The sequence below is a fragment of the Kogia breviceps genome, chromosome 2 (assembly GCF_026419965.1).
Source record: "Kogia breviceps isolate mKogBre1 chromosome 2, mKogBre1 haplotype 1, whole genome shotgun sequence".
Taxonomy (NCBI): Eukaryota; Metazoa; Chordata; class Mammalia; order Artiodactyla; family Physeteridae; genus Kogia; species Kogia breviceps.
Window position 1 is genome coordinate 191245377 of NC_081311.1, and position 13043 is coordinate 191258419.

At 37.6% G+C, this 13043-nt stretch overlaps 1 protein-coding gene across 7 annotated transcripts in view; it reads right to left on the reverse strand.

Annotated features, from left to right (window-relative positions):
• The window catches only part of SPHKAP (SPHK1 interactor, AKAP domain containing), a 200971-nt gene that overhangs the window by 97144 nt on the left and 90784 nt on the right, over positions 1-13043 (reverse strand). For all 7 annotated transcript variants that reach the window (XM_067027072.1, XM_067027075.1, XM_067027070.1 and 4 more), the window contains one exon: positions 9149-9254. In XM_067027072.1, the coding sequence (XP_066883173.1) occupies positions 9149-9254 (106 nt within the window). The remainder of the gene's footprint in view (positions 1-9148; positions 9255-13043) is intronic.

Genomic DNA, 13043 nt, shown 5'->3' on the forward strand with positions numbered 1-13043 from the left:
CATTTTCTGGCCTCTCTGAGGGTGACCTTGAGCAGAGTTCTGAATGAATCAAAGTGCCAGTCACACAAGCACCTGAGGGAAGAGCATCCCAGGCAGAGATTACCAGCAAAAACAAAAGCTCAAAGCAGAACTGTGTTTGTTGATTTTGAAGAACAGCAAAGAGCCCATAATGGCTGCTGCAGAGTGAGTGGTAGGGGAAGTGATGAGAAAGAACTTTTTATGTTTCACTGGAAAGAAATCCATGGCTGAGCTGAGCCAGATATTCTTTAATGTCATGAAGCACTCTAAGATTCTACAAAATGTTTAATTATAATTTTTGGATGTTTAGTCACTGGCTTAAATAATGCTTAATTATTAACGTAAACTTCTATAATAGCTTAAAACCCACCCCCTGCCACACACTGAACTAGAAGTCAAAAGATTTTGTGTAATTTTACACACTTATTTTTTGTTGATTTAATCTGTGCCTTAGCGAACTTTTTGGAGAACTCTGTAATCTTTTGTTTTCCACTCTGGGATATACCTTTTCGTTACCTCACAGTGAAAATCTATTGCTTATTTAAAGCACACTGAACTCCTAAAAAGAGACAAGGAAACAAATTGGAAATGAAATTATTGTGTGGAGGGAAAAACGTGGCATAGAAAACTCAGTGGTTTCGTCTCAGTTTCTCAGAAGGTTGAATTAAATGTTAAGATAACATTTTCCTCTTAATGACGATTCTTCTGGCTGACTGCCTGACGTTTTGTGTATTTAGCCCCCTTTGACAAAAGGGGGAAACTGCTTCCAAAGTATGAATAATCATATTTGATTATTCACAGGACATATTCTGCAATATGATCATCTGGTTGGAAGTGAAACATTCTTGCATTACACGACTGACACATAGTACAGTTTGGAAATCTTGTAATTGATTATTACAAAGTATTGGAAAACAATGGAGTTCTTTTAAGGCCTTGGAACTAGCAATTCTCCACTGTCAAGGAGCAGATCAAAGGCATAGGTGGTTTGGAAGTTTGGGAAGGAAATGCTTAGCAGCGGATCTGCAATTCTTTCTCTCTTTACTGTGGAGAATGGTGGGAGGGAATACCCCCAGAGAAGAAAGGTGACATTCTCATATCTCATTATAAACATACTAACCTCTAGATAAACTTTACTTTTATAGCGAGAGAGTCCTTATCTATGGGATGCTTTTAGCAATCCTGGTCGAACTAAGCTTGCCTCTGGGAAATAAATATGAAATATACTGATTTATAAATATCTCTGACAAATGTCACACATGCAAGTAACTGAGTATAAAATGGAAATGTTTCACGAACAAAAGGGCTCTCTTCTTTGAAATTAATGTCCCCTTGTATGTAATCTGGAGACTTTGTATATTAACCGGGCACAGTTTATCCTAATGTGGCAAGAAATGAACTGGTAGACAGTTTCAGATCTCTCCCTGCTTTTCTTGTGCTGCACACTCTGTCCTGGAAGCTACATTGCATTTCAATGCAATCACAAGAAAGGTATAAGAGCACAGAGGGCCATTCAGCAGTATCAAGCCACGCTTGTTTACTTCTTCCACATCACACTTCAGCCAGTCAGGTGGCTGAAGAATGCTTTGAAAGTTGATCAGAGCTTTCTCCACATGAAAATGAAAACCAAGTTTGAGTCTCAAGTATAAAATACAAGAGTTTCAAACACAGATAGACTCAGGAAATGCAATTATAGTATAATTTATGAATGGTCTGATTTAAAGAGAGTCAAATTAGACATAAATGGAGGACAGCTGATTAATTGCTATTTAATTCCTATTTAGATGCAGTATAATGCTGTCATGTTGATATGACCAGTGATGGAAATGTGATTTTTAATGTTAGGAGAGGGAAAATATAAGAAAAAAATGCACGTGTAGGAAAACACATGATGTGTATCTAGACCTACCATTGACTTTGTATGATTTTTCTGCAAAGTGTAAGTAGCACAGATTTTGCTGTTCATCAAAGGGACAGCGGATTTGGCCACGTATCCCTTGAATACTGATGTGTGCCTTTGGCCTTTGGCAATTCTCAGCAAGTGGCAGTTCTCATTTCTTGACTATTCTTTGGAAGAAGCTGCTGGGAACAACTACCTTCTGAGATGTCAGCGTGTGGACACATAATTTGCTAAGATGTCAGCGTGTGGACACATAATTTGCTAAGGTTCACACCTGCTTCTTGGATGCTCCTCATTCTGAAGAGCGTGAGCCCTCGTCTGGATATTTTAGGGCAGGTCTCCTTCTCAAAGTGTAGAGATCAGCCCAGTAACTGGGCATGCACATGCCAGGGCTCATTTTCAGAGATTCGTGAGCCAGAAGGCCCCTATGGAGGACTCTTCAAGTTTATCTGAGCTAAATCTTTCCATCCCATTCTGGCAGAATTGAAAAGTGGGCACTTTTATCAGAAGGGTGAGCCTGGCCAGATACAGGGAAGGTGGATGCCGTTAGGATTGGTGGGGAACATGGTGTTTCCTGCAGGCTACAAGGCTGAGAGTGTTGTTTAGATGCAGGACTGAAGGGAAAGAGAGGAGAACCTTAAGGCTAGTGATGGGGAACCCTGGGATGGTAAGATATTTTAAAGGTCCACAGAGAAAAGAGAGTTTTGAATGCCAGATTAGATATTTAAAAATATTTCGACCCCTCCCAGTTTTGGATAGAGATATTGAATACCTAACATAAAGGTTTGGTGTAATTGCAATCATTCAGGAAAAAAGATCACTTGCCTAGTTTCAATAGTGCAACATCACCCTCAAATCCACAAAATGTTTGAAGCTCTTCTGGGTTTTCAGAGTCCTACTTTTTGGTTAAGAAAAAGAAAGAAAGAAAAGACACTGCAAAATCCTTCCAGGAGCTCTTCACACACGGCAAAAAGGACGCTCCGGGAACGGAGCTGTAGAGAACAGAATAAGACTAGCATATTGGAGTCTCAAATACTCTATATAGCAATTGTTGGCAGGAAAGAGAGGTGGTGTGGAGTCCTGAATAGAAGTCTTGACTTTTGAAGTAAGAAGCTGAATCATATTCAAACTGCAAAGTGAGCCATAATTGCTGGTTTTCAACAAAGTTTCCCATGTAAGATTACCGAATTGACATTTTCCAAAGAATAAACTCTCCATGTAGCACATATAGCCCCACCTCTCTAAAGTTCAGTGTGGACCAGGCTGCTTTAAAGGCAAGAGAAGACATTCGTCATTTCGACCTGCTTTTGGTGAAGGCAGAGGAAATTAGTCCCCACCAGAGCCCGCATCATCTTTGTTCTGGCCTCAGTGCAACCTTGAAGCCTCCTGGATGTCAGTGTGGCTCAGCACATGAGGAAGTTTCCTTAGGCAGTCAGCGAAATGGCCCCCAGAGGGAATTCTGTGGCTGGCTCTTTAGATGCAGCTTGGCTGAATCTGAACCTGTGAACTCGCTACCTTGTCTCCTAGCTCTTCTTCCTAATGATCTCAATGACACCACCACTCATGGACGTCTTGGTTCAAATAGTCAGAGTTCATGGTTCTGTTCAACTCTCAATGTCATGGAGACCTATTGACCTTGGCTTCCAACTGTGTCTCATCAGAGTTGGTTTTTCCCTCCTCTCACTGCCTGTATACAGGTTCTGCCTCTCTGTTCCCTGCTTCCCTATCCACATCAGATATGCTTCTCCTGGCATCCCAGGCTCCACTCTCCCTTTGCTCTAAGGAATTATCTTTAGAACTACTATATTAACCATCCCCAGCACCCCGCAGCATGTGGGATCCTAGTTCTGTGACCAGGGATCGAACCTGCGACCCCTGCATTGGAAGTGCAAAGTCTTAACCACTGGACTGCCAGGGAAGTCCACACTGTCTAATTCTTTTCTTAAAAATCTCCATTTCTTCAATGCCTCTGATTACTCCTGCTGGAGGGCAATAAAACAAGACACCTAGCAGTTTAACAAAATTTGGATAGACCATTCTCTGGTATCAAAATCTGAGCCTGAAAATCACTACCAGGTTGCTTGATCAGCAGAGAGTATTTATAGAGCTCTGAGTAGTTTACACTCCAGAGGGAAAAGACTTGTGTCTTCCTTCTATAGAAAGGTGGCTATGGCTCAATTATGCTGGTTTTGTTTTAAATTTTATTTATTTAGTTATATACTTTTAAAAGCCCTTCCTTCCTTTAAAGAAACAGTTTCTACAAATACAGAATATTATAGCTATTTCCCATCATGTACTTCCTAGAATTAATACTGGGGCTTTTGGCCAAGAGCAGTACAATTCTGACTAATAAAAATGTCTTTAGAGATATGGATCCGATTCTGAAGAAACTCAGTTTGTATGCCCATGGCTGCACGCATTAATTGAATTGCTTTTGTTCATTACATGTCATCAAAATGATATGGGCTTAGATGAAAATGTATATTACAGAGTAGGATAAAACATCAAGGGGTATCTGTTCTGTTCTTCAGATGTATCTGTGCCACAGTTGACAGCAAATTTAAGTCAGTTTAAAGGAGGCCAGTCACACCGAAGAATGCTCTTTAAACTTCAGAGAGCTGATCAGATGTCATATTAAGATCAAATTTTGCCGCTGGGAACCTGAAATGTTATCAGCCTGCTGCCTTTGATAAGTCAAAGTTTAAGGTGGATTTAATTAACATGACATAAAAAGAGAAGGATATTTGAGGTATTGATTCTTCTCCAACAATTCTTTCCTCACATAAATCCTATTCAGAGACTTGGTTCCACTATATCTCAAGTTACAAGTCTTCAGTCCATCAAGTAAAGCGTGCATCGAAAATGTCCAGCTATTGTGGAAATATGGCATTGACTATAATGCTTTCAAACTAGAGGAAAGTCTAACAGATACTCAACACAATGAAGGCACAATGCATGCTACGTCCAGATTAGTTTTTAAATTTTGCTTACATAAATGTTGCCCTTTTGTAAAGATTATTTACTTGGAACTAGTCATTATTGAGCACCAACTATGTGCCAAGGGCTTACACAAAACTTTCTGTATATAAACGTCACACCAACCCTAAGACATTTGACTCAGAGAAGTTACATCACTGGCCTAAGATCACACAGTAAAAAGAGAAAGGTGGAATTTAACTCAGGACTTTGGATTCCAAGTCCGGCTTTGTTACACAACATTTCATTACCTCCCTTTAGATAACAGATTTTGATTTATTATAGAGACAATATAAGGACCTTTCACTTAGTGTTTAACAGACATAAAAGGATAACATTTATAATAATTCAGCTCATTTAAAGGAAAGACCCTATGATTCAGTTTCACAAAGGTGTTTGCATTTGTCATGTAAGGAAGAATTGTCCTATGAGAGGAGGAAACATCAGGGAATGTCCGTGTGAGATACAATTTTAAGAGATACCATGGAGGGCTCCAGTGTTCCCGCTCCACCAGCAGCTCTCTTTCTTTCCCTCAATTTTTTTCTGGCAATATTTGGAATTCTATCATTTAAATGCATTATTTTACATTCATTAAAACTTCCCCTGTGTCTTGGTGCCCATTAAATTAGGGTGACATAGGGGCTAGCTTACATCCCAACTTGGATGGATTAATGCTTTGTGATGAATGGAATTCTGAAACCACGTCCAGGCTCAATAAGCTCAGTTGTCAATGTCAGTTAAGGGAGGGGGCAATCGAACTAGTTCAGCAGTAGTAGTAGTCAAGTAAAAATAGCTTTTATTTTTGCAGTCACTATTTTATTGTGATTGCAATTTTATTGCTTTATTTTAAGCAATCACTAACACCTCAGTGTGAATTTATCTGATAACTTTCTTAGCACTTAGAGGAAGGGGAGAAGGAAGAGAAAGAATAATTCTGAAGTTAGAGCTGGGATAATGGTATAACATTGTGCATTCCCAGGGAACTTTTGAGAGCAACAGGGGAGTCTATCCACAAAATTCCAGGAGAGTGTATATGGGCTGTGACTAGATGATATGGTAATCTTAGCTCTGGGGAAAGACTTACTGATAAAACATATATTAAGGAGTTAATAAGTCCTTCAAATAAGACCACCGAAGTCTTTTTCCTGATGACATGGCTTTTTCACAGCTATGGTGTCCAGTGATCATTTTTCCCTAACAAGAAAATTGCACCTGGGTAGGATTCCCAAAAACCTTAGAGATTCACTGTGAAGCACACAGCACCTGAAATACATTCGGTCAATTTGCAATTTTTCAGATGCTGATTATTCAACTAATGCATTATCTTCTGGACCCTTGTTTTATTTCTTCCACTGATTAATTTAACAATGTATCAGTTCCGATAAGAAGGTTTGATGGGGAAGAAGATGAAGCTGTTACATGAAATGAGTTTGGGGAATTACAGCTAGACTTCAATTATCCATGTTACTCTTACAGAAGGTTGACTGACTGTGAAGAGTGGTGATTCAGCTGGACAGCCTTGCTGTTCCTAAGACAGAGCTGTCCTTATTCTTTTTGTCACTTTTGTACAGAATATACATTATAGTGCATTTGTGAACATATAGATCCTCACTTCCCCAATCCCATTATCTGTGATTAATACAATTAAAAATATAATCATGATCACTTAAATCAGCTTGCAGTAATATAAAATAATAAAATAAAGGAATAAAGTCTCAATATTCATGCCTTTCACTGAGGGCCCATGTTCCCGATACAAAGAAAAGAAGAAACACTGGTGAGCTACTTTTTTGAAGGCAAGGAAAACAACTATAGCCCACATGGTGTATGACACGTGGCATATATGGCTACTAAATTGTCTTAAAATGCAATTAGTATGTAAGCTTAAGAGAATATTTAAAATGAAAGGAATGTGTTGTTATGAATATTAGAAAAATATTGCCAGTACTCAAAGGTATTGACTTCTCCTGCATTAATTTGTAACAATCCTTCCTAAATTTAGTTGGATAATATCTTTACTCATTCAAATCTTAATCATATTTCAAAGTCCAAATTAAGAAGCACTTGTCTATCTTGAGATATGCCTGTGTAGTTACCTTACATAATTATTTAACTTATTAATTATTGTTTGACTTTTCACATGAGAAACTAGTATTATCTCCCACACTAGACTGTAAATTCTTCCAGACCAGGGGCCATTTGTGATCTATCCTTGTATCTTTCCTCAGGATGTAACAAAATTTTAAAAGTATTTGGGTTGGACTGTATGGAATTACCCATATTTGATCATTTTTGATCCATATAAAAGTCAGTTTCATATGGTTCAACCTAATACTAGTTGTTCTAGAAATAATTGTGGAAAGAGTAGAATTATATTTAAAACTTTAAATTCATATATATATACATGAAGTCATTTAGAATAGATGACTGAATTTTTATTTTACTTTTTCTAGTAGCTGCCCAGTCCCAAACAGCTCTATTATTTCATTAGCTTCCAGACATGATTTTTAAAAAATGAATATGAGTACCTATTTCCTAGGGAAATAAGCATAATTGAGATCACAGATCATAAAGTACTAACTCTCTCAGCATAGTAATGCCAATATTGAATTTTTTTTCTGGCACTGCTTGCTTGTTGATCAAATCATTCTTTAGAATAATATTAGTTGTAGGTAATCATTATTTTGAGTGCTTACAATATGCCGGGCACTGTTCCAAACATTTCATGTCTATAAACTCATTGAATCTGCACCTCAACTCTGTGAAGTGGGTAATATTATCTTTTTTCAGATGAACAAATTGAGGCATGAAGAGGTAATTTGCTTGAAATCACACAACTAGTAATTATAGAACTGGGTGTCAAATTCAAGCAGTCTGGCTTCAATCTTTCTTTTAAATGCCACTGGAACTCTAATCAATAGAAATAGAGTTATTTAAAAATTAGAATAAATTAAAAATCATTTAGCCTTATGAAAGATATAGCAGCCAGTGAAGACTTTATAATTTAGAGTTACAAAGTTGAAAAGACCATACGTAGGACTTGAAAACCTGCTGCTTTAGTTCTTTCATAAGTAATTCAAAATCATTTTGAATTATAGTGCCTCAGTTTTCTACATTGAAAACTGGAATTCATAGCACTTAATACTCTATAAGAATTTTATGAGGATCATATAACACATGATAATAAGAATCCTTAATTAATCAGGCAGGTATATTTTTATATTTGGTTATGAACATATGCATGAAAATATTTTGTAAAATCATGTTTAATGCTACTTTTTAAATAATCAATATGTGTTTTCTAATGAAGATATTTGTTTCCTTTGATACTTAAAAACTATACAAAATCACACAAGCAGAGAATACATAAGGCTGCTTAACTGGGTACAGTAATCAATAAATTAAAATATATATACATATATAATGCACATTATGTATACGTAATTATATATACATATACAATATGATTACTAAAAGAATTTATCTTAATTTATAGCTATAAGTACTTTTCATAATTGAACTTTGTTTTAACAATAAATGAACTAATCCAGTGTGATTTCCTCTAAGTTTTCATGATAAGGAGTACACTTTCCTCTGGAATTCAGCATCAAATAGTCATAAAAGCATTAGATGAGGAATTGGGCATTTGGCTTTAAATTTCTGGGCCTGAAGTTGGATTGGCTGGAAAAATCGGACAATTAAATTAGATGATTTTATGTTGTTCAAATGACAACTTTCTGCAAGTGTCTTAAAGCAAGATTCGTTTATCAGTTCTAAAATCTAGACTCCAGGAAATGCAATTCTGTTCCTAATAAAATAACCAGGCTACCCTTCCCTTTAAGAAAATAGCAAAAGGAGAAGAGCCATGAATTTTTCTTAGATATAGACTTAGGAGCTTAATGTAATAAGTTGGGCCATTCAAAACCTGTGAAGATTTTTCTGCAAGGAGATCCAAGAAGCCGTTATCCATGGCTATGTTTGGAAAGGGTTACTAGAAAAAGTTGGAGGTGAAGTGAAGCACTGGAGGCTTGGAAGTTTTCAATCAGACCTTTCTGAAATGCTTGAGTTTTCTGATCGTTTCCATGAATTAGGTTTTTGAATGTCATCAGGGGGTTGTCCTGGAGAACAAATTGAGGGTGATTTTGTGGTGTGTTTTTGTTGCTGTTTCTGCTTGAAAAGAAGTGCTTGAAAAGTCAAACTAAAGTAGTGTTCAAGTTCAATCGGTGAGAAGAGAGCGGTGTTAGGCGGTGTTACCTTCTTACACGCAGTGATGGAGCTACCCAAGCTACTTCCCGAGCTGCCGCTGGCGCTGCCCTGCTGCAGTTCCGGAACCTCATACATCAGGGGTGACTCCAACTCGCTGTTTGTGCCCCAAAACACAAAAGAGAACACATTCTGGTGAATCATCTCCATGCGCAGAAAGAAAGAAGCATGATGTGGTTTTATGGAAAAGCATCTTTTCAGATTGTGCGGAACACTGCAAACCCTCCTGCTGACATTGATGTTCGCCTCTCTGTTGGTTTCACTTTTGTAATTGGTGGAACCACTATGACCTATTCCATTGTGAATGTAAAATTGCGACCCGTCACCTTCCAGTGTAGGTGGATGGACACATTGCATCTGCATGGCTTCTAGCAGGCTTGACATCTTTTCTTAAGCAAGAAGTTTTAAAACCCAAGTAATATCCTTTCAATTTTCACATTAATTCTGCTCGGCCAAAATGGACACATAAAAAATACTCATTTTATTTTTTAAAATGAGGGAAGAACATAATTTTAACTGGGAGGCAGGGTGGTACCATGAAATGAACATGAGCTTTAGAAAACACAAGTCATCTCTTTATCATCTCTGTGGCTGGAGATGGTATCTTAACTTCTCTCCATAATTCTAGACTAATATCCTTTTCCCCTATTTCTGTCAAATCTTGGTGGGCTTGACTATATACAGGGTTGTATAAATATTTTGAAAGATTTGAAATTATTTCTGCAGCCTCAAGATGTGATAGAAATTGAAATTATTTTTAGAAAATATTTTTAGAATACTTAGAAAAATTAAGATTCAGAAGGCTTTTTTGTATTTAAATTAGGCTAAATATTTTTCTTCTGAAAATATGCAAATTTGGGTTTAAAAAAAATGTACTGTTATCTCAAGTCTACACATTTTATTTTCATGGTTGTTTGCCACAAAGAACATGTACAATTCATTAAAATACATTTTTTGGAATACTGTCCAATGATTCTTTATGTAATTATCAACCCAAAATATAGAATTATTTTCTTAAGAGAAGCACAATAGAAAATCAGTTAAATAAACAACATATTTCTGAATAACATATAACCCTCATGCTTTAAGTTCTCAATTAGTCAACTTTCACTGCATTGCAATTAACCATAAGTCAAATATTGCATGTATGTTTATATTTCTATTATTAACTACTATGAATAATATTTCTACATGACTGCTGATGGTGCTATGTAACAGATCAGAAATTTGGGTAAACATGTCAAAGAATAATTCAAGTAAAATCTGCTTTATTTTAAACTTTATGTATTATTTTCTGAGAAATTGCCACCTTGAGGAATAGAATGGGTATAATTTAAATGAAAAGATAGCACCCATGTTATTTTTGTTGAACTGGTGAAAGGTTGCAGAAGGAAGGAAGGAAGGAAGGAAAGGAGGAAGGCAAGGGGAGAGAGGGAGGGGGAAAGGATGAAAAAGCTAACTGGCTTCAGATACTGGCTATAACTTCTTAGCCAGGATACTGCCTAGCTTTTCAGGGTCTGTCTCTTCTTTTATAGATGACATGTTTGGAGTAAAGTCTGTGGTCCCTGCTAGCTATGGACATTACTTTCAAAATATCATAGAGAGTCTGAGTTTTCAGCCGTAGTTTTACAGGCTTCCCACACGTGGGGGGATAGCTTTTTACGCTATTAAGTGTGATTCTCCCTCAAACGCAACTGCAGATGTCCCTCTGAATGCTTTCTTGGCCACAGGACAGTTTGACTTTTACACAAACACCAAACAGGTGAGGTTCCAAATCATTTTCACGGGGAAGACAGGACCACAGACCAAGCTAACTTTGGGCTGTAATAACTTGGCCCATAAGTCAGAGAAATTGTATGTTATTTCTTGTAGGAGCCAAAGCTCCGTGTGCAGGAGCTCAGGCTGAAGTCTACAAAGCTATATGTCCTGTTTGCTGCTGTGTCCCGTAGGCAGCTCTGGTGAGCTGGTGGATCACTTCCAACCAGGCTACCAAGGGACTTAGGTTCAGTGTTAGGACACCTCCCGTGTCTCTTTGCACGGTTATCGGTCCTGAGAGTGGGAAGTAGGCAGACTGAGAAGTAAGGTGGAGACAAACCTGATATAAAACAGAGTAGAAACAGAGCTTCAACAATCTGTGATCTTTCTAAAGGGGGATCACATCTAACTTAGGGAGAGTAGGTCCAAAATCAGGGAGTAATGGGAACATCGGGAACAGTAAAAGATCACCCATGGAAGTTCCTTGTTTTCCCTTGAAGCACACTGTATATGACTGCAGGTAGCCACGGGTGCTATGGTAATTACTATGCACATAAAAGTTTAACAGCTGAGCTAGTCTAGTGGGAAGAAGAAATGACAAGTCTACCCACATGTATCCTGAAAGCCCTTCGGCCTTTAAGATGATTGAGAGATCCTGGTCGGAGATGAAGGTGAAGAAGGGAATTTGAAACTGTTGTTTGCCTGTAGGGCTCACTCCATTTGTTCTAAGGCTAAGCATGTATAGCATTAAATATATATATATATATATATTTTTTGTTTGTTTGTTTGTTTATTGTTATAAGAATTAAATGAAACAATAGAGTCACATAGTGGGACTAAAATCTGTGCATTACTTCACAATAACTGTGAGGCAACTCCTTGCACCAAAGCCAATGCATCTTTCACTCCTTGCACCAAAGCCAATGCATCTTTCACTCCCCTGAAACACATTATGAATCAATTTATTGACACCTATATCCAAAATATATCTAGAGAGGCCTATCTTTTAAATCATGCGACATGGATGTAAATTTCCAGTAGGTGTGGCTACAACACAGCCCAATCTGTTCCCGTGTCTTTGGAATGGAAATGAAATTTTTAGAGTCTTTGCAAAAATGTTGTCTCTAGAGAAGCAGAACATTTGCTGCTACAGGGTGAGACAGGGATGGCAAGAATATGAAACTCATGCATTTATTAAAATGAGTTCAAACTGACATTAAACGAACTGCTGTCAAGATACAGTACAGCCTTATGACTTCCTCCTAATGGGTATGGCTTCAAATACTTTCCTGGGACAGTTTCGTTTGATTTTGACAAGTGTTGACAGTATTTATTAAGCACATCCTTTCAGACTGGTTTCATGCTGAAACTGCTAAATACATTTCAATGAGGAGGAAGATGAAGGTAGGAAAGAAGGTAAAAAAGCAGAATTTAAAGTAGTGACTTTAAAAATATTATAGGAAGAGAAGCAGACTGCTTCGTAGAGCAATGTTATATATGAATTGCCTGAGTCCTGAGCTGTCACCACACTGCAATCATTAATGATTCATGCGGTGTGAATAAGTAGGTCACCATCAGAAAATAGCTTAAGGAATATTCAGTTATTTCACCAGAGAGTGAAGTGTCCAGTTACTGGAAACTGAGTTGTTTATATGCTGCTACTCAAAGTTTGGTCTATGAACCAGCAGCATTGATATCTCTTGGAAGCTTGTTAGATACCCAGGAGCTCAGGTCATGCCCTAGAACTACTGAATAAGATCTGTAGTTTGACATTAAACTCAGGTGATTCGTATTCTCATTAAAGCTTGAGAAGCATTTATCTAATGTATTAAGTTAAATATAACTCTTTTTTGACCTTGAGTCGTTGCATATGATGTTACTTCTTTTAGAAACACCCTTCTCAGTCCCCTTTCTTCCTCCTGGATAATTCCTTCTCTCTCCTTTGGGTCTCAGTCTATAAATCACTTCTTGCACTTTCTCCCTTCCCTCTTTCTGCCAAGGAGGCCACTACTCCTCTCCAAACCTCCATTGTCAATGCACAAACACACACATACACTCTCACCTCTTCCCACCCTCTTCCCAACACTCAACCCAACCCAAGAAATGAGATCGACACTCTTCTTGTGTGTTC